General features: G+C 39.3%; 1 protein-coding gene across 3 annotated transcripts in view; it reads left to right on the top strand.

Moving 5' to 3' along the window:
• Nucleotides 1–22,448, top strand: part of dock4b (dedicator of cytokinesis 4b) — a 112,602-nt gene that overhangs the window by 36,297 nt on the left and 53,857 nt on the right. For all 3 annotated transcript variants that reach the window (XM_055054692.1, XM_055054694.1, XM_055054693.1), the window contains exons 6-12: nt 738–886; nt 2,698–2,782; nt 9,959–10,110; nt 16,108–16,189; nt 16,278–16,338; nt 16,632–16,764; nt 17,472–17,560. In XM_055054692.1, coding sequence (XP_054910667.1) covers nt 738–886; nt 2,698–2,782; nt 9,959–10,110; nt 16,108–16,189; nt 16,278–16,338; nt 16,632–16,764; nt 17,472–17,560 — 751 coding nt within the window. The remainder of the gene's footprint in view (nt 1–737; nt 887–2,697; nt 2,783–9,958; nt 10,111–16,107; nt 16,190–16,277; nt 16,339–16,631; nt 16,765–17,471; nt 17,561–22,448) is intronic.

A 22,448-nucleotide genomic window follows, 5' to 3' on the forward strand; every position in this document is an offset into this window, starting at 1 on the left:
TATCTCGGGCTGATTGAACTGAACTGATGAATACTTTGAGATCGAAGAGCATAGATTCGCTACAAAAAGCAGCAGGGCATTGAAGCTTATTAGCTAAAATCAATTTTTAGCCTTTTTTCCCCCCTCATTATTGTGACACTTTAAAGAGTGGCTTGTCACTTGTAAATTTTCAAGTTGGAAATGCTTACATAGTTGGATATTTCTACGCAGGCAGTGTCCACAGCCCTTTTTCAAAGAGCTGTTTTTAAAGGTCTTTAAAAAACATTTAAAAACACAAATCTTCTGTTGTTGGATAATCTGTTGCATCTCAAACATTTCCTTTTTAATAGACATCTGTTGGACCCTCCAATAAACTTAAAATGTGTCGCCACTGGGCTTTCAATTGGACAAAAATCAAACAAGTAGACAAATAGAAGATTCACCAGAATTAGTCGTGGCTCTCTGTCCATCTTGGCATCATGTAGAGAAACTTTAGGGTCTAACCATGTAAAATATTATATTGGTAAAGGCATGATCATGATATGAGTTAATAATTGTGCTACACTATTAAATTACAAAATATTCCTTCACGTTCCGTTCCAAATGGAGGATTTTGATGGCTGGATTCAGCCTGCTCTAATTCCACCTGCTCCTCTTTAAATGTGCGATTATATATTCCGTCACGTTTGGCTGTGTCTCTTCTCAAAGCTTTCTTACCCCTACATCTCCTTCCTCTCCATCACTTGCGCCTCCCACAGAAGAACGAGGGCGATTTGTTCCATCGGCTCTGGCACGTGATGAATGAAATCTTGGACCTGAGGAGGCAGGTGCTGGTCGGCCACCTCACTCACGACCGAATGAAGGACGTCAAGCAGCACATCACGGCGAGACTGGACTGGGGCAACGAGTGAGTATCAGGCCGCCAATGTTTAAGTACGTCTCTTACAGAAGCAATGCGGGTTTGAAATCGGGTACGGCGTCGAAGGCAAGACATTTATTTGTTTGAATTTTTGCAACCACAGCTGTGGTTGTGATATAAAGTCATGATGTTTGGGGAGGTGTCGCAAGAAAAAGTCTTTGGCTTTGCCAGTGAGATGACTAATCTGTCGTCAACCCAGCCTTGTCCCGTTCGAGGCAGCAAAAGAAACAGTTGATATCCTCGAGCGAGTACGTTCTGCTCCCGCCTCCTCCGGACTCCGCAGGACTTATTTTTCTGTACTTCTTCTGAAGTTGTTGTTGTGAGAATAAAAAAAAAAAGACTTTCTTCTGATGACTTTTCCATAGAGGTCAGACTCCTGCCGAGTTCAGCTAAATCTTTGATTTGTTTTTCCCAGCAATCCCACGAGCGGCGTCTCGTCAAGTTTTCTTGGTCTCGCCGAGTTCATCTTGACCTTCAGACGCTTCTGTTTTCGGCTCCCTCTTTATCTCGTCAAAGCTGCAGGATTCTCCTGCTTCGTAGGCAGAAATTGTACAATCTCTAGAGGGGGTTGTTGGTTGTGAAATGTTTTGAATCCAATTATTTGTAAAGGTTCCTCCGATATGATCCTACATGTTCTATAAAGTGTTAAATTTGAGTTGAACATGAAAAAAAACGTGTTTTCTACATGCACCAGGGAGATTTTATCCTAAAGATGAGATTGATTTGTATTAAAAAGAGTTGCATCTAGCACGACAGTAAAGTCACATTAACAAGAGTCTGTCTGGGTGACCTTCAACTTTTCAAAGTGCTTTATACCGTCAAACCATAATGCGGTAGTTTAGTGGTGTTATGAAGCACCAATAAGCAGTTCATTTTTCCAAATAACATCAAAATCATCAAAAATATTGATGCCTCGAGTTGAAGAAACTCAGTGTTTCGCCTGTTTTGCAGTTTTCTGGGAGATTAGTGGAGCATGCCAACAAAATAAGGGAGTAAATTCTACCTTGAGGTCTCTTCAGCGTGGTCGCATTAATCTTACCGATTTGGTTTGACTTAACTTCTCTCAGGGGGGAAAAAAAAATCTCTCCTCGCTTTTTGCCTCAGCTTATTTCTCACACATTCTTGCAGCTCTCTTCTTCCTCTCCAGCTTTTCTCGCTTGTCACACGTCCGTCTTTTGTTGTCACCTCTCTTCCCTGTAAGCGCGCTCCTCACTCGGTCGAGTGGGTCTCACACAGCCGGCGCTTGCTCCATCCCTCCTGCTGTTAGCTTCTCTCCCATCTCTTACCGCTCAATGCTGATGGGTTAAAAGGAGGAGAAGAAAAAAACCCTCAACTTGTGTCACATCCTCATTCTGTGTGCTTTTTACCTGTTTTTTTTTTTCCTTCATTCACCCACCGTTGGCTATTCTCAAATGTGCACACATCCATCATTAGTGAGAGGGGGGACATGTTTGGAGAGTCCCTCTCTGTGGGCCTTTTTCTCTTTTATTGCTGCAAGGAGACACCAAACCCTGGATGGTGTTGGTCTGAACCACAGGAGAAGGAACGATGAAAGAACGCTGTTAACTAGGATTAGGATAGTTGAGAATCAAGACAGGAGAGGCGCATAAACTGATATGAGTAACTGCTGAGAGGTTCAGGAGGACGGAGCAAATGGAAAGGAGCTGAAGAAGAAGTCGGACCATTTGTCAGACGGATTTAAAACCCTGGCTGAACTGGCAGTGGTGTTGATTTTTGCAGCTGCGCATCACAGTTCAAAGCACTCTGTGTGTGACTTGTCTTCTCTGTGTTTGTTTTAGACAGCTCTGCTTGGACCTGGTGCCCAGGCGGGAGTTCAGCATGGTGGACCCAGACGAAATCAGCGTAACAGAACTGTACAGACTGGTGAGGGCTGCTAATGTTTATCAAAACCTAATTTATTGTTCGGATGGTTCAGGGACTTTCCTTTTAATGGTTTTCTACCTGTGTAAGTGTTGGGCTTCAATTTTTCACCTCATGTTTTACTGACAATGTTGATTTTTTTTTCTTTTTTTTTATCTTCTAGGTCTAGGAGTCAATATGTTTTTTTTTTTTGCCACCCCCGACTTCCTGGGCTTCCCTTAATGCACTTTACAAGATGAGCAGGGCCAATTCCTATTAAATTAAATAGAGTTCAGTTTTAGCAAAAATCAATTCAACTCAATCATAACGCAGTCCAGTTATATGATCACCATCAGAGCCCATTATGTCCAGATCAATCCAACATATAAAGTGAAAACATTTAAAACGCAGCGTCAGTCTCAGTTGATGTAGGCCCTGTACATACAGAGAGAGGAAGTAGTTTATATTTTTGTGAGCCATGATGAAAGTGAGTATGCCGGGCTAATCGGTGGCTCTGTTGGACTTCAAGAGAACGGGACAAAAAAACGCGATTGCGAGATAATTAGAGACGTCATTGTTTAAAAAGAAAGACACGGTTCACACGGCTACACGGAAACATTAAACTGGCATTCTGAGATGTATTCACCCTGCAACCCTGTTTCAAAAATGTTCGGATGCACAGCCTACACAACAAAAAACGTTTGTAGATGCATCAAAAATCGTCTCCCGGACCTTAATCTAGTTGTAAACTTGGCAACTATCCTTCGTGAGCAAGCATGTGGTGACTGTGGACAGGATATTTTGTGTTTTCGATGTAGCTTGGAAGCAAACAAAAGTTGTTTTTGATAACTGCGTGTGGCACCAGTGTCAGTGTTTTCCTCCAAGAGGAGCATTGCTATTGAACAGAATTGACCGTCCTCCCGTCTGCTTCCATGTTCTCTTCCTCACCCCCCCCCTCCATCCCTCTGCCTTTTCCTCCTAAATTTTTCCCACCCGCCTTCTCTTGAACCCCATCCACTGTTACCGTGGCAACCACTCCTCTACCCCGGCTCGGAGCAAGGGGGGGGGAATTATATCACACGTACTCTGTGTCGGCTTTCGCTTCAGAGAGGGGTAATTGAGGCCCTTAATCCATCTGTTTCATTTCGGTTGTTAGCCGAAACAAAGGCAGCCGTAGAGAGATGAAAGCAAAACAACACACCTCTGTTACAAAATAAGCAAATGACTGCAATTCCCAGCTACAGCAAGGCAATATAAAAAAAAACAAAACAAAAAGAAAGGCACTCGCGGCACGTATACATGAACAAAGACCCAGAAATGAGATTACACAAAGGCACAATAAACCGTGTAAATGCTGTGTAATTACATCAGTGTTTCTCAGTGAGATCTTGTGAAAAAGCCTTCAGCTTATGTATTTTATGATCTGTTATTTTGTTGTGGCTGACATAAGAGTATGTTTGTTTTTTGCTTTTCTATTAGCAAGGAAAATAAGGAGACTATGTAAAGTTGATGACAGCAAAGTTAACAGCAAAAGTAGTGACTTTAATAACTTCCTCCTGAAAAGAGACACAAAAGTCAAATCTACATTCAGTGATAAAAAATTACACTGATTTAAAGGCGGTCAAAGAAAAGAGACACGGCTAAACCAACATACAGCAGAAAGAATAAACTTTAGAAGGGAAAGAAAGAAAATTGGAGCCTCCTAAGTTAATAACGGCAATACCTCCATTAATTTCCCAATCCATGAAGTGGATTTAACTAAATGTACGAGCATCGAAGTGTTTGGGCAGGCCGACTTTATGCAGGAAATAAAAACAAAGGCGGTACTCTAATATTACCTTAATGACGGCCTGCATCTCGGAAAAACACAAACCCACACAGAAGCTCTGGACCAAGAGAGCTTTCTATGGAAAAGAGGAAATAAAAATGGTACACATGTAATGGCATGCTTGTTGTTCAAGTGGCTCTATTCAGGAAAGGTTAACTTAATGACTTTTTCGACAAATCTGCAATCTAGCTAGTAAATATTTGACATCTAGAAGTTTGAATGTTGGATTTTTATTAAGAAGTTGGTAACATCGCGCAACATTGTAAACTCTTCTGATTTGACTGTAAAAAGACGTTTCTCAGTTTTTCTGTACTTATTCCGAAAGTAAATTAACACAGTTTGAGATTTTGGCTTTAGGGAAAGGATAAGAGGATTTACTATCAGAAGAGCCTCGGTTTAATTTGCGGCTCTGCATATTATATTGCCTTTATCCTGGTTGCAAGCAAAAATGTTTAAATTTGTTTTGAATTTCTCTTCTACAAATAAGTTGTTTTTTTTCTTTATCATATATTTGTTTAAAAAAAAAAAAAACTTCTGCAGAAAGAGACGCTGACATTTTTTAAAAACCACTAATTGGCTCCCTAGTCTCAGCCTGAGTCAGCTCACTTGGGATCGTCTCCTACTGCCCAAATGCAATTGAACCTCATACTTCCCACTTAGTCCTTGGAGATTGAGATTAGTTCATTAATTGTGGTGAATCATACAACTGTGAAGGATCACTCGGGCCTGGCACAGGACGTGCTGGCAAAGCTTCCTCTTTGGCATTGCTTGTTGTGAAAGAAGGCCTGCGTTCTCCCAAGATTTTTGGCACCTTTAGTAAAGACATGTAAAAAAAAAAAAAAATGAAATGAAAAAAAAAAAAAATTATATCAGAGGCTTTATATTTTCTCTGTTGTTTTCTTTTCCAGAAAAAGTCAATGGATATTTGCTTTTCTTAAATTACCTATTCTCATTTTGGGGAGTCTCTAAATGAAACGGGCCTTTGTGTCTTGTCAAATTTACGCCTCAGCGGAAAAGTCTTGAAAGTTCAACTCTGAAGTTAAAAAAGTTTGCTACAGATATAAATAATTGTTAAAGTGCAATTATTTTCTAACACTTGTTTTTTTTAATAGATATATATTTTTCACACCCTGTTTCCCTCCTTGAAATCGTCCCAAGGATGCCCTCCAGTCTCGTATTCTTGTCGAATCACAAACACCGACTTTAATTGAGGTGTATGAAGGAGTGCAGTGGTTTAAACAATGTTCTGGACAAGTTTTACAACTTTTGGGAAAATGGGTGAATGCGCTCTTGGAATCCTTTTTTTTTTTTTTTGTCAGCCACCCACTCCTGTTTGGGGAAAAAAGAAAAAGCTCTCTGTGGTTTACTGGAGTTCCACAGAAATTAGAAATGGCTTTGCGACCCATTAAAGATGGTGCATCTCAATGACTTTCTCTTCCATTCTGGAATTTTTTCAGACTGGGACGTTTAGCTGTGTGATATATTTATGTTCTGTTTACGTTTAAGTGACTGGCTGTGGTTGGTGAAATAAACTCATCTTATTGAAGTTTGTTGAGGTCCATGGTTGGCCCTGTAGCAGTGCACCATGAGTATTTTAGTACTCTAAAATAAAGAGAAACAAATCCCTTTCTAAATATTCTGAATAATAAGATTTTTTGGGGGGTTTTCTTTGCAGAGCCTTAAAAATTGCTGTTTTTAAAAGAAATACATATTACTGGTGTCACTAGTTACTAGTTGCTACCAGTTTTTCACTAGTTAACAAGATGGTCACTAGTGAACTTTATAGCTGCTTCCTGCAACGCTGAACTCTGCTGGGTGAACTTTATTCCCCTTTTACTATCAGGCTTTACATAACAAATTTTAAGCATGCTGTTTAACACAGATCTAAGGGTGTTAAAATATGGATACGATTAAGACAAGATATGCTTCTGAAAATATTAGAAGTAATGCTATGTCTGGCTAAAAAGCCATTTTTGTAAAAAAAAAAAAAAAAAAAAAAAAAGGTACAAACAAAACAAAAAGAGGGGAAAAATAAATTTCAATCGGTGGTTAGTGACTTTTATTGGCTGTCTTCCCCCTTGCAGTTTTTCCAGCTTCTTGTTTGGTTCACTTTGTATCGTTCTCAAAAATTCCTAAATAATAAATAAATAGGCAAAATGACATTGGAATGCCAGCCTGCCGTGCCCATCCTTTGTGTCAAGTCATCCAGAAGCTGACGCATAACCACATATTGTTCCCATCAGGCAGCTCTAAACGACGCGCTGAAAATAGCCTGGTAATAAAAACCCAAAGCATAAATTAGGCGTTCTCCAGGATCTAGTCATTTTACGTCAAACCCGGCAGCCCGGCCCCGGCCTGTGTCGTCGCCGAGGCACTGATCCCTTAAAGAAATCGGAGGCAGGCGCCTTGTTTTTTAGATCGTTTGAACAGGTGGCTATTTCTGGTTCATGCAGGGGAGACGGGACTAGACAAAACATATTTGTCACTTCAACAAGCCTTGTTGTTTTTGAAATGATTTATGAGCTCATCTTTGCAGGAGTCTCATGCGAATAAGTGGTTTATTCAGTCCTGTGTTTATGGCAAAACTGTTTTCTGCAGGACATTGTTAAGCGTCGTTTTCTCTGCGTGTCTGTTTATGACGTTTAACTTGTCTAAGTACAGAATCTTAATGTTTTGACATGATGGCTGAAGTTTCTCATCAAAGCAATACTGACTGAAGTGAGGTTCTGTTCACGGGTATGAAACAGTCCATCTACCCACAGTAGGTAACTCCTGGCAATGACATTAAGCTACTTTTGCTGTTGAACTCGAAAACTACATTTTTCATAGTAGTGTGGCGGTAGTGTACCTCTAACGATCTTCCTGTGTGAAGCCTTTACTTTAAGCGAAACTACGTGATATAAAAATACTGCGGTATTAAAACTATTTCACTCAAATCTTTACTTGCTTGTCTTTTTTAACATTTCCTTTTATTTCACAGTTTCACTTTGGCCAGTTGCGTTTTTAATGAGTGTCCATTAGATTACTTCTAGATTACTTCACAGATTCTCTTTTTCCTTGTAACTAATCATTGGGTTTTCTAAAGTTCATGAAACAGAATTGGGTTTTTTTTTGGACTAGCTGTCAACTTTGACCTCCAGAATTGACTTATCGTGATTTAAAATAAACACCCGGTGCTACTTATTGCAGGTGATGCTAACTGTGTACAGCTTTTGACAGCACCTCGCTTATAAAAGTGCTGAACTCGCGCTTCATATCGGATCTGTTAATATTAGAATGACAGCTGAATTTATATTAAAAAAAAAATGCTAAAAAATATTAAGTTATGTATGTTGAAGGTTATGTCTCAGGGACACAGTTTAAGCATCGTCAATGCTAAGGTTAAGTGTTTGTTGGTATCCGTTCTTTAAAAACACAATATGCAACTTTTGCTGATGCAATAGCTCTGCAGGGAGTCATTTTGTTAGCAGCTTGTTCCCCTCTGTCCTTAACTTGCCCAGTTGTGTATTTGCAGTTCTTCTTTTTTGTTGTTGTTGTTGTTTTTTTTTTTAAATATTTTCCTCATTTTCAAATTTGTGTATTTACAACCCCTCCCTGACTTCCATCCCCCCAAACCTCCTGTTGTGTGTTTTACTACAGCAGTGAATTTAAGACATGATTTGGCAGTACCCCCTTTGACCATCTGGTGCTGTTTGTGTGCAGTATTTTTGGACATCGACAGCAGACCGGGATAAACCTCTCATGCTGTTAAGTGAGCAGTAATGCACATGTTGATGTAGATGGTAGTTGCCATTCTATGATGCAATCCTGGGCAAGGCCTGACTGCTATTCTATATAGCCTGACCTAATGCAGCATGTAATGACCACCTGCAGACCACACTGAGATGTGACATTTACTTTCGGTTAATCATGCTCCCGGTTTCGCTGCATTAAAAGACCGTTAGATCATTTTTGCTCAGAATATAATTGGACGCTTTTGGGGAAAAACATCAGCAGGGAGGTTGTTATTTTCAGCCGTTTATGTGACATAAAATGCCCCCTTTTTTTTACATTCATTGGCGTGAACAAGTTTTTTCAATTCCCCAGTTTTCTTTTGCATAGTCCAATATTCAAACACTTATCTTTTGTATTAGGATTTTGTGTGGTAGACCAACAAAAGCAGTTCACAACAGTTCTGCATCATTCAGTTCACAAATATGATGCAGATATTATGTTTTATTGCAGCTGAAAATCCCAAAATGTTGGCATACATTTTAATTCAGAAACCCCTGAGTTGTATCTCATTTTGGTTTAGTTACAGGTTCACAACAGCTTTGCGCGTCTCGAAATGAAAGTGTTGCCCGTTCTTTGCAAAACGGTTTAATCTTGTCCAGATGGTACAGAGGAGGCATATAAACAGATATGTGTATGTTTTACAGCAGTTTTCTGCCACACATTGTTGTTTGAATGCTGTTAAAAATGTTTTGTAGCCTAATCCAGGCCTGCTTGATCTTGTTTGGCATTGTTCTCTACCAAACCACTCAGACCTTTGCAGAAGAGCTGCGTTTATACTGGAATTAAATTACAAACAGGTGGGGCGGTTGATAGGTCTTGGTTTTATTTAGCCATCTGAACACCCATCACTTTGCAATGGTTTTTGGTGATATTTAGTGTTAGTTCCTCACCATAAATGGCTCTTGCACATTGGCTGGATTATCTTTTAGGCATAGGAGTGAACAGGGTGAACACAAATGCACCGCCACACTTTTCACACTTGAAGCATCATCATTTTTGCACTACTTCGTGTCGGCCTACCGCCTGAATCTCACTGAAGCACGTCGACGTTTATGACATGTTGTAAATGCACTCTTTTGAAAAACGCCTCGCTCTGCAAGCAGTGTGCTGATTGTTTTCTTCGTAATGAGACTGAAACAAACGCTAAACAGTCCAGCTGAAGCTCTCACCGTATCACCTTCTGGTGCTGTAGGCAGTCTGGAATATTACATGCTTTATTACCCCGATCTGTTTTCACTTAATCTATATCTGAGCCTCTTTGGAGTTTTGGATATAAATGCAAATCTGCCTGCAAAGACGGCCCCCCCGCTGTGGGATGTCGTTGTTTATCTCTGACTTGGAAATTCAATATTAAATACTGAAGCTAAAATGCAGTTGTCTTGTATTTAAAAAACCGAAGCAAATGTGTTTGTTTTTTTTATTATTATGTTGTACGTGGTTTTGTTTGTTTTCATTCTTTCAAGATTTAAAAGGCACAAACTTTAAAACTTTTCTTTCTTTTTTATTTTATAGCTTGTCAGAGATTCTCCAGCTGTGGAAAGTTACAGGAAAACCTTTTGTTTGTTTTATTTTACATCGTTTTCTCCCATTTACTGCAGATGGAACATCGGCATCGTAAGAAGGAGACCGCTACACCTGCAAGCACACACCACCTGTTTGTCCACGTGAAGAGCCTGATGAGCGCCAACCTGGGAGAGGAGCTGGAAGTCTTCTTTCACATTTATGACGGACGGGAGAATCGGCCGCTCAGGTGAAAACCTTGCAAGAACTGAGGAACACAAATCTCTGTCTCGAAAAGTTTGATTAATTACGGAATTGATTTTGAGTATATATTACATATAGGAAGATGTTACTTCAATTTATTTGCAATTTCAAGCTTAAGTTTTTTTGTCCTCTTGTCTAAAAAAAAAAAAAAGATCCATCCATCCATCTATCCATCTCTCCAGCCATCATATTTTTGGATTTTCTTATAGCAAAGCAACAATACAATCAGAAATTGTTTTTGCTTGGCAGTTTTTTTACATTTATTGAGGATTTTCTGTCTGGTCAGGCTCCATGTGAAAGATTTTTCACATGGAGCCTCTCGTTAAAGTCCACTTGGACACATAAAAGTGGGCAAGGCCGTGCTGTTACTGTTAAATGATGACGTCTTAGCTGCCACATGAAAGAACCTCTTCACCCATACAGTCCGTTCACGCAGCATGAGTGCGTACGCGCACACGTCCGCACATGCCACATCCTCCTGATGAAGTGTCGCCGCCCCTCCACCGAAAAAGAGAGAAAGGGGACGGCGATTAAGCTCCCTAGTTTCATAGTTCAAAGGGAGGAGATTCCAATTTATGTCCCCAAAAAAAGAGGCTTTTTAAGGGCAGAGGAAACGAGGTTAACTGAACAGCGAGTGGGTTGAGAAAGGAGCTCGGTATCAGCGAAGCTTCTTTTGAAAAGTGACTGGTCTCTTCGCCTCACAGTATGAGATCAGAAACATGAGGATGATACTGGTGGGATCCAATGTTTTATTACTTTATCTAGGACTCTGTTGCATGAAACAAAACAAAAAAAAGTTGTTTTGAACTATAATTCAAGTTAGAAGAATTTTTTTCTCACCACTTGTGTAAATAATTGACCGTTCACAGGAATGGGCTCGTTTGATCACCGAGCAAAAATGCAGAAAAAATCCCATTTGGCTTGTATTACAAATGGTAATGCCAGTTCTATCACTGCTTCAGCCAAAATAGCATTTCATGTACTTATTGATGATATGAGAGGACTTATTACACTCTGTGGCTTATAATTAAAATTTTTTAAATTGTTGCTTTTGAGAACTGCAACTCTTTAACCAGTACATACTCTGAAACCATAATTAGGTCCTGGTGCTTGTGAGACTTCTAAAATATATTTCTAATTGTAGGAAAAACAACTACAGTTTAAAATTTTCAACTTTGTAAAATTTTAGAGAAAGCTGAAAGTGGGCCATTTTTTTCACAAGCTTTTCATCCAACTTTATTTAATTTTCTTTGCCCCGCTTTTTTTCTTCTCAAGTTTTTCAGGGAACTCCATTTTCGGCTTCTCAGAGACTCTGCAGAAGCAGAGTCTCTTGTGTCTTATTAACAGTGGCATAAGTCACAAGAATGGCATATCTGAAATATTTTAGTGGCTTTCAATGCTAAAATACTTCAACTGTATGTTCTCTAACACCAGAAATGATTTAGTCAACATTGTCTTGAGCTAGCAAGACAATGTGTAGCTCTGCGTGTGCAAATCAAAGCCACAGTTCTGAAAGATTTGAAAGAGTTTCAATTCAAAACCATTAAATCATCATCATTGATCAATTTTTAGCTCTCACGTTCAAAGTAATGATGTCTTTTCCCCCCCCCTTGCTTCTTATTTTTCAAGTGCATAATTACTGTCCACTGCTGTGATTATACTCCACTTGGATCACTTCTCTTTCTGATTTCCCTTCTCTCTGCAGTTCTCCTTTATTTCCTCTTTTTATCTGCTGCTGGCTGCTATTCAGTACATTAACAAGGCTTAAGTAATCACACGCTATCCGCTTTGTGACGCATTTGATTTTGAACAAACGCAGCAGTCATGCTGATCATGTCGTTTTGTGACGCGTCGTAAACCTCATTTGTCCAACTTCATTGCGAGACTTGAAAGGACGAAAAAAAAGAAAGAATGCACTTCCTCACGTATTTCCTCTGTTTTTGCTGTTTCAGATGATTAAACAGTCATTAAGATTAGGCAGTGATAACTGGAGTAAATATGAAATGCAGAGCTCAGATGATGATAATTAATTGTCGCCTAAATCCAATAACTGATTGTGCCATCCTCCTAGTAAGAATGTCTCTAAATTGGATTTATATAAAGACTTTGACTATGGCTCTCCATAAAAGTTGTTTGCTGGTGTCCTTTAGATTATCATACGAGAGAAAACAAGTGTGCTTGTTTTCAATGTGAAGCTTTTTGAATCTTTTCACCTACTTCATGTCGTCAAATGAGTTCCATCTCAGTGATTCTTTTTGTTTTTGTCCCGTCAAAGTAATTTTCTGTGACAAAAACTGTTAATGTTTCCACATATAGCTTTACTGAATTGGTTTTTTACCTAATTGGGGATATATTGGGGAAAATTGCCTCAAGTATTTACTCATTTTTCTCTGTCTGATATTAAAATTAGGTTGAAGCCTTTGTAAGTAACAGTATAAGCAAAAGTTCAAGATACCTCAAGGGGGCAAATAGTCTTTCCAAGCATTTTCTTGTTTCTTTTAATTTGCATTAAACAGCTAAAAATAGCAGCAGTTTTGGAGTAAATAGGCTCAGAGTTTAGAAAATTGCCCTAAGAGTCCCATTTCCTGTGATCTGTGAGTACAGTTGTTCTTTTTGGGGAAAAAAATTGCCGTAGTAACTGTGAATATGCATGGACACAGACACACATTAACGTAATACAGCTGGCAGAGCGCCACACTGTTGCTGCTCCTACTGTGTTGTCACTGGTGTTTGTCAGACCGTCATGTGTGCGAGCAGATGGGGTTCTGACCCGTCGCCACAATGCTGCGCCACCTCAAGCAGCCATGGGAGCTTCTTTGGGCTCAATAGGGTCTCCTTGTCAAGCCCCTCAGCAGGGTGCGCGCGCACTTGCACTTATGCTGTTCATGCTGGTTCTCCACGTTTTTGTTTTTTTTGTTGTTGTTGTTTCTTATTTTTCTTATACTTCCATTTCCTTATAAAACAACCCAAGATCTTTTTTTTTTTGGTGGGGGAAACAATTAATGTTATTTGATGTCTGGAAAATGAGCTGTTTTAAAAACCCCAGCAGAGCTCCAGCATGTTATGCTGTACAATGGCTGCTGGAAAAGGCAAGTGCTTTGACTAACTAGTAAGAAACCATATCCTTCATTCCAGTTGGTTGTGCGGAATGCTTTACTTCTGCTTGTCTAAAATGTATGGTTATATAATTGCGCATCTGTTCGCACATGCGAGTGTCGACGTTGAGTTCGGAGCGCCGTGACCGGCAGCCGCAGCTTATTAGGTTTTCAAATGACAAGACGCTCTAAAACAGCTCATTCTGAAAGGAGCCAAAGATGAGCAGAACTGATCTGACTAAATTCTCATGATCTAAGAATGATTTTGTGCAAATAAAAATCAAATAAACATGTTTTCACCTATGCAGGTAAACATAATAGGTCACCTTTAAAAATCCTTCCTTCCAGGACTCCATTGCTACCTAGAGGAGTTTTTCTTTTCTTTACACCATCTGATCTTGTATTGCCTTTTTCTTCAAATTTGAGTGAAAACTGTTTTCTCTTTTTCTTCTTATGTTTTAGGTGTCATCTTGTCAGTTTTTCATTTAGCCTCAAGTGTCGCATTTAAAATCTTCTTTTCTGATTGGAAGGAGTAGAGGGAGTGAATTTACCCCTCTTTTTTCACGTCATTTGCTTCCTACAGCCGATCCTCAACCTCCCCAACCCTTATCGGGTGAGCTCCCTGCCACTAATGCAATCAGCAGAGGGGAGCAGCAAGCGCCTTCAGACCCCAGAGGGGAGGGGAAACGGCCACTCGGGCTATGCTAATGCGAGGGGTGATAGAGGCAGATAAGGTCCCACCGGGGCTCCCCTCGGTTCCGGTGATCAGCACCCTGCAGCTGTGAGACAGAAGATTTGCCGGCGAGGGAGGGTTTGCGTCGCGTCACGGCAGGATCGGCCAGTGCCTCCGTGTCCGCTGGAGCGGTCGTTAATTGGTGGTTGGGGTTTTTTGACAATGAGATCGCTAATTAGGGTTCGGGGAGCGCATGCAAAAAATCTCAACGTCTGACGTGAAGGCATCCGTCTCCATATGGTTGGGAGAAATGGCGTGGAAAGCCGCAGGAGAGAGAGAGAGCGGCTAATGAGGAACAACAGCCTCGAAATCAAACTGCCGGCAGAGCGGCTCGCTCCAATATTGTTGATTTTTAAAAAGGAAAACTTTACAGAAGGAATACATGTATGAAAAATCATCAGAGCTTGTATAATTAATTATCAGGAGCATAATTAATTCAGGCATGAGCACCCACTGCCCTACATACACAACGCATTGAGCTTCACCTCATATTTTCATCAGTGGCAACTTTTTGGATTCTGTCGTGGCTTTAAATACACACTTCTCATGTAGTTTAAGCTTTTCAACTGTAAAATATGCAGGACTATTTGTTCTTCTATCCAGATGTTTCCCCATTGTGTCAAAGTTTACCTTTATTCCCTTCTTCCTTCTTTCATATTTTCAGCCTGATCTGCATTTTTTTTTTGCTTTATTGTGTAAAATAACCTAAAAATAACTGAGCATTTTATTAATTCGAATACATAAGAGAGTGGAAAAATAAATATATGAATTTGGGAAATGGAATATTTGCATCTTAGTCTCTGTGCGGCTCTTGATGTGCTGGATAAACCTATAGGATCTGTTCAGATGCGCCTACTGTCGCTGGTGGAAGCTAGCCGGGCTAGCGGCCTTACTCATTGTCAAAGCGCTGGTGAATTACAAGGTTTTCTCTCTGCTTATCTGTAGACTGTGAAAGTCACCTAACTGGATTAGTCCTCAGTTCGTCAGCCAGGATGAGAGGCACCCAGCAGGACATGGTTGCTGCCTCGCTTAAAATGCACAATATAAAAGCCGGGAGGATGAAGTACAGAGGGAAAAAAAAAGAGTGCCAAGATTTGCGCCTTTTTTTTTTTTTGCATGACATTCAGTTTCAAAGGCGGCCTGGTGCATTTGAGGTCAGAGTTGTTTCGTTTTCACATATTTCTTGTTTTATTCATTCAGTGCAGATGTTCACATCGGGGATGTTGTGCAGACTGGAAATCTGGAGACGTTTCAAATTGTGCTGGTTTTGTTTCTGTAGCAGAAACCTTTCTGATTAAAGGTGAAACACTTTGTGAAGGAAGAATGCAATTGCAATTTATTCAAGCATTTCTAAATAAAAGAAAAACATGCACAAGGCCAACCCATCCATGATGGCAGCATTAGGATGTGGGATTTAAAAAAAAAATGTTTTTTGCTTTTTTAAAATTTATTTTAACTAATTTTATATATTTCTGATGCTGCTGTTGGCTAAAACACTGGATGATGGCCCATGTCGACAAATGATTCAGGTCATTTTAACTTTCGGTCAAATCCACACGGCCAAAAAAACGGTGCTATTGATAAAACAGCTGTGGTAATGTGACTGTTTTAAAAGGTATCAAATTAATTTAACATTTTTATCTTGATTGGTCACCTACATCCTGTTTTTGATTTCCATGATTGTAACAGCAGGCCGGCATATAAACTACTAAAGGCGTCAGTGTTTACAAATCAGACTTTTACCAACCCAAAGAAAACTCTGTCACCCGTCAGACATTTTCCAGATAATCTGTGTTGGGAATTGGAAGATCACACTCTCCATCTTTCCTCTCGGCTTGTCTTTCAGCCGCCTCATATTCCATTTCAGAGCGCTACGGCATGCAGTTTGATCTTTGAAGTGATTCCTCCGATGCCTGCTGCTCAGCACTTGACATTTCTGACACGGTTTCTAATCTTTATTCTGTTCCTGCTCGCAGAGTAACTTGGACACACTCTGGTTTTTTTCAGGGGTTTTTCTATTTATTTTTTTCCTGCACGATAGTTAGCATATGCTCCTGACCTCTTTAATCTGTGTGTGTGTGTGTGTGTGTGTGTGTGTGTGTGTGTGTGTGTGTGTGTGTGTGCTCTCTCCCTCCGTCTGTCTCCTCTCCTACAGCGAACGCTTCTTTGTCAGGCTGAGTAAAAATGGCTTGCCCAAATGGCCTGAGAAGACAGAAAGACAATGCACGCTGTTTGTGGTGAGTTTTGTCTTGGAACGATTGTGCACAAATGTTTCACAATGTAAAGTAAAAAGCAGCAGAATGTGAGAGTCCTGATTTCTTTCAGGATTTGGGAAGCAGCGATCTACGGAAAGACGTCTACATTGTCGTGCACATCATAAGAATTGGTAGGAAGAACTTATCTCTTCATATGTTTTTATGTCCGTCTAATGAGTGAATCTCATTACTTGGTTAAGCATATCAGTGGAAAGTTGAATGGAAGGAAAAAGTGTGGTAGGAAATGGTGCACCAGCAACAGGTGTAACCATAACCTTGAGATGTAAAGAAAAAAAGAAAAAGCCCATTCAATAATTTAGGAAGAATTGATCTTTGACCAGGCAAAGGTGAAATTTTTATTACGTTGTTTGTTTATTAAAGTGTTCATTTCTTATTCAGACCAATCAAGTTATGATTTGTGCAGGGAGGATGGGAGCAGGAGAGAAGAAGAACACATGCAGTGTGCAGTACAGGCGGCCGTTCGGCTGTGCTGTTGTCAGCATTGCAGATCTCCTCACTGCTGACTCCAAGGATGACCACTTACTGAAGGTTTATGCGTAAGTCAAAGTTTTGTTATTATTTTAATCAGTTGAATGCTTCGGAACCAACCATTTCTTTTTTGGGTCCATTCGAATATAACGTTTAGCAAAAACAATACTCCTTTTTTGATGGGCTTTGCTTGCTGAAGTATCAGAGGAAGCATTCGCTGGTCCAGTACTGTTTGCTCCCGTGATGCCCCTGAGGTTATAAGTTGTGGGTGACACAGAAATTTGACCTAAATTATAAATGGGACATGTAAATTTAGCTCAAAAATGCTGCCTTCTGTTTTAAATGTGCGACAATAGTAAACAGGGTTTGTTAGTTGGGTCTTTATCGAGTTTGAGCTGAATGTTTTTGGAATTTGGGTCTGCAGAATATTTTGTTTCTTGCATACATTAGGTGATTAAATGTTCCAATTGGAAAAAAAAAACTGTTTTAATTACAGCCATCTTCCTGTAGATTTATTCATACCACAATACGACTTAGCAGTTTGAATGCTTTGTGTGTCTTCTCCAATTCAATCATGGTCAAAATTACATGAGCACGCACTTATAATGGATTTAAAAACATATGCTGACTTCTTGTTAGCAATTAGGTTGATTTTATTTTTTATTTTTATTTTTTTAATCATAATACAACTTGTTTGACAAATCATTATAATGACCAATAAAACAATCAGAAAGTCTGTACTTATATATTGGTCTTATTTTTGTTTCCAATTAAGATGCAACACAGAGATTGAGTGGTACCAAATTCACGAGAACATCATAAAAAAGGCCAATTCCAGGTACAACTTGTCTGGATCCAACACTGGTAAGAATCTCTTTTATGTTCTATATCATTCCATCTGGGGGAAAACGTTTTATCATTCTTATAGTGCAACAAAAAAAAAGTTAAAACTTTTATCATTTTTTGGTAAAAATGATCAAAGTAAAGCCAGATCCAGCTTTTCTGTGATGTTAAAAATCTGTGTTTGGAGGAGCGCTGGATGGCTTGTGTGTGCAGAAAACCTGCGATTTCACATGCATTCAGATGGTTTATATAAATAGATAGCTGCGTCTGCATCACGCTGAACATCAACCTCAGCAGTTTCCCATAGCAACAGGTTGGCGGGGAGTGAGAACATTCAGTGGCTCAGATGTCAAAGAAAAACTGCTAGACACACTAACAGAAGTTTTTATGTCATTTTTATGACATAAAAGAAGTGAGGAGATCCTCCTATTATATTGTTTCTCATTCAATTTCTGACGATTCAAACATGCACTACTTCTCAGTTTGTCATTACCTAAAAGGAAGTTACCAACTAGAGTAACTTAAACTTGCAAATGATGAAGAATAACTTGAAAACTAGAGGAAGAATTCACTGAAAATACCGAAATGAGATTAGAAACGGCAGCGAAAGTTAGAAATTTGGTACGCAGACATGCACTAACTAATACATTTCCAAACCATGACCTTAACTTGAGACATTAAATTTCTGATTTATACGTTTCTAGTTTCCCAAACAGCCGGTTGGTGTTCATACTGCATCTAATGGCTGGCATGGAGACTGAAAACACCATTGTTCACCTAATAAAACAGCGTGGTAATTAAGGAGTGTTGGCAGTAAGCAGGGGAATTGTGGAAAAGTGGTTAGCAGAATGTCAAGAATCCCCCGGAAGACCAATAACTTGTTGAGGGAACTTATTGCAAGTCTAAGATGATAAATTATCACTTGAGGCGTGTGCATGTACATGAGTAAGAGGCATTAAGCACGTTGTGCAGAGTCTGCTTTCAAAGCAACACGTAAATACCATAAAAGAATTCAAATGTGTGCAAAGCTTATTATATTTCTTAGTTATAGGCACAACAAAAACCAAAGTCTTATCTAATAATTGGAACGCTAAGCACCCGTTTACTTAATTCGTCACAGCTTCCTCCTCCTGCTGATTTCTTATCTCATACTCAACTTCCAACACAATCTTAATCAAGTTTCTTTGGAGAAATCGGCTTTATTTGCTCATCACTGTAACTTATGCTGACTTGGCCCTATTAACATCGCAGAGCCTCTCCCATGGGATCAAATGATCAAGAGATAACTTGCGCAGTTCAGTATCCACACTGTTAAATCCATGATTGTGTGCGCGCTTCTCTGCTTTGCTTGATGCCTGCAGATACGAGTGGAAAATTGTCATACCTTATGTAAAATAACCATCAGCATCACCCAAAGACAACAGAGTATTGAATTGTTTAACCCGCAGGTGTCAAACTCAAGGCCTGTGGGCCAAATCTGGCCCGCCATATCTTTTTATGTGGCACTCTGGATTCTAGACTAAACATTAAATGTTATGTTATCAATCAAATCAGTACAGTTTTTGTCTGATTGCTACCGAATGTCAGTCAGGTCCTCCAGTTTTTTGACAATTATTGTGGAAATTCAAAACCAACAATTGGTGCCACCAGTTGGGAGTTTATTGTAGATTTTTCTCAAAAATTGTCAAAGACTTTCTTACTTGTGCTAAACAGTTGAAGCAGCCTTAATTGATGTCAGATTATAGTCCATGACCTATACAGCGAGTAATAAAAAGTTGTATTGACCGTCATAAATAAATATCGTAAATGTTTCCAAATTAGTACCTCAAACACTTTGATTTTTATTGCAGAAAATCACAAAAAGAATCACAAAAATCCTGAATAATTGTTCAATAATATTTCATTTTAAGAATTCATTAATATTTTAATGGTTTGTGAACAGGTTTTATCAATACATTCTGGCACATTTTGCACTTTAAAAGCATTCATGTTCTTGATTTGGCAAAAAATGAGTTTGACACCCCTGGTTTAACCCTTTTCATCTTTACTTGCGATTACCAATTTGTGCCAGTCCTCATATAGTCTTTTTTTTATTTAAAGGATGATGCTGCAACATAATTAGCAAATTAGTACATAGCTTATTTTATGCTAGCAACTTTTATTTGTCGTTAAACTATCTATAGGATAATGATAATAAATTTCTAAAAATTTAAGTGGGAGATTGCACAACTGGAGTACAAGATTAGCTTTAAACCATTTTACATGTCTTTTTGAGGCGTGCTAATTCTGGAGGGCATTACATAATTGCAGCTGAGTTATAGTTATACAACAATAACAGATTTGACCTGAAGGGGCAGCGCTCGAAAACTAAAGAAAGAGTAACATGTCAGCGTGAACATAAAAAAGCAGAAATACAGCCCTTTATCTTCATTATTTAGGAATGTCTCATTTGCAGTTTGGTTCTGCGAGGACACAGATGCTGGGGTTGGAGTGCATTGTGCATGCTATAGGGAGCACCATTTATCACTCTTCATGTCGGCTAGGAGGGAAATAAGTGTGCAGCAGAGTGAGATAATTTGTGCATGTTTGCACATATTTGTTTGTGTTTCTCCCCTTTTTGACCTGGACTGGCAGTTTACCCAAACTCTCACACTGGCAACCAATTAGCATGGAAGAGGCAACAGTTTTACTCTAAAATACAAAGTACTCAAGGAGTTATGTAAAAAAAAAAAAAAAAAGCTCCTTTTTTTTTCTTACGATGATGAGCCCTAATGATGATTTCTGTTTCTTTACCTGCGCATTTCATGGCCGCGTGCGTGTTCCCTTTTCAGGTAATTGAATTCAACGGACTATAGAGAAGGGCTCGACGAGTTGGAAATGATGGTTTTGTTTACTTGGACTCTGTGGTCCATAAATGGGATTTCATAAGAATTTGGCTCCGTGTGAGTCAGGCTGATAATTCAGCTCCCACATTTGCATGCGCGTGTGTAGGCAGCGACAGAAGAGGCTGCGACAACGCACTCTGTTTTTGTTTTGTCTTGTGTTTTTTTTCTCTCTCTCTCTCTCTCTTTTTCAAAGCTGAGAAGAGGCAATTTGGGTGGGCTGAGAACAGCGAAGGTTGAAGGTGTGTTTATCAGCCTCGGCTACAGCTACCGAGCTCAATAGCAATCTTAGTTCCCTGCAATAGCTTTAAGAGTTTGTGAATAGAAAAAGACTGGAAGTCATGTTAACATATCGTTTTTCCTCATTTGCAACTTTGCAAGTTTTTTTTCTGCTTTTTTAATCTATACAATATGAAATGGACAACAAGGTTTTTAAATTCATTTCTCTATTCAACTCTATTTTTATTTACTGTAGCCAATCAGAGCAGGACTTGTGTCCATCTGGGTCTTTATCATAATCCAAGAGCTCTTGAGCTTAAGGTCACAACCTGATGCCTAGAGAGTTTCCTTCAGTTTTTTTGTGGTGGACAGGAGAATTCGTGGCTGCCCTAAATTACAGAGATTTGTCCAGCACTGCAGGTCCAGATCATTGCACTATGTCTGAACTGTTAGCACAGTTTGTGCTCAGAATTTTTCACCAAATGTAATTGGTGCACACCTTTCAAAAAACTCCTTTTTGTGGGTTTATTTTCTTCATGGTTTGTGGTTTTCACCTTGGATCTTTCCCATGGAGGCCATTTTTATTCCCTTTGCTATTTTCCCAACTGAGACAAGTGATTCCTGCAGTTCCTTTTATGATGTTCTCAGCCAATATGGATAACACACAAATTAGATTTTTTTTTTTCCTGGTTGGCTAGTACAGTAGGTTGGAAACTTGGAAGCCTGGCACCCTACCCAGGAATTTAAAAGTGCTCTTTGTTTCGCCAATGAGGTAGATAAAGGTAAATACATTTTTAATTTAGGTGGTGGAGACAACTTTCAGGCAAATGTCTTTTATGCTCACGTCTCGACAAGTAATTTTTGGAACATCCATGCAAACAGAACATTCGGCCTGGGCTCAGTGTATAGGGGAAGCCCAGAACTTTTTAAGTAAAATAAAAACTTGTGTACTTTATTTCTCTTGCACGAGTCAAGAACACTCTCCATCCACTACCCCTACACAATTTCTAATTAGTGTGCTCCAGTAAAGTATAAAATACTACAGCGGAGAGAGGAAAATACGTGGCCTCAATCTGTTCCTCTCTGTTCTGGGGTCAGAAAGTCTCTCCATCACGTTGACTGTGGAACCTGCCTCGGTTCACTCTCCAATCATACTCCGTGACCTCTGCTCTAATGCCACTAATGGACTCAGCCATTTCTGTCACAGACACGTTGTGTGTCTTTGCTAGTGGAAGATCTGACCAGAACGGCTCCAATAGAAAATGTTGCAGTGCACAGAGGATTTGAGACTGGAGGTGAGCAGCTCATCTGCTAAGATAAGATATAATTTTGACATAGCGGCCCAAGACATAGGAACAATATTAAATCAAGCTTGATTTTTTTTATAAAAAATGATCTCACTTCAAGGAAAGTTCATCTCATGACATTTGGATCTCAAATCTAAACACAACCAGCAGCATAGAATTTAAATAATTCAGCCACCCAACTGTATGGAAATCTAGACTTGCCACAATTCAATACTTTAGGGAGGCCCTGAAACCGCTATTTTAAAATGTGAGAATTATTATATAGCTGGTGCTTTATGTGTGAAATAAATAAATCCATTCTTATCTTAAATAAATACATAAATATTTTATGTGAACTACATATTTTTGTTATAACAAAGTAAAATCATTCAGTGGACCTATGGAAGGTGTTTGGTCTGCAACTGAGTTGTTGTGCAGCGTAGCCAATCAGATGCTGGGCTATATTAATTGAGACACAGTAGCAGTTTAAATTAGTTAATGTAGAAAAAAATCTAGTAAAAA

Source organism: Poeciliopsis prolifica, unplaced genomic scaffold (genome assembly GCF_027474105.1).
Source record: "Poeciliopsis prolifica strain line A6 unplaced genomic scaffold, Auburn_PproV2 SCAFFOLD040, whole genome shotgun sequence".
NCBI lineage: Eukaryota > Metazoa > Chordata > Actinopteri > Cyprinodontiformes > Poeciliidae > Poeciliopsis > Poeciliopsis prolifica.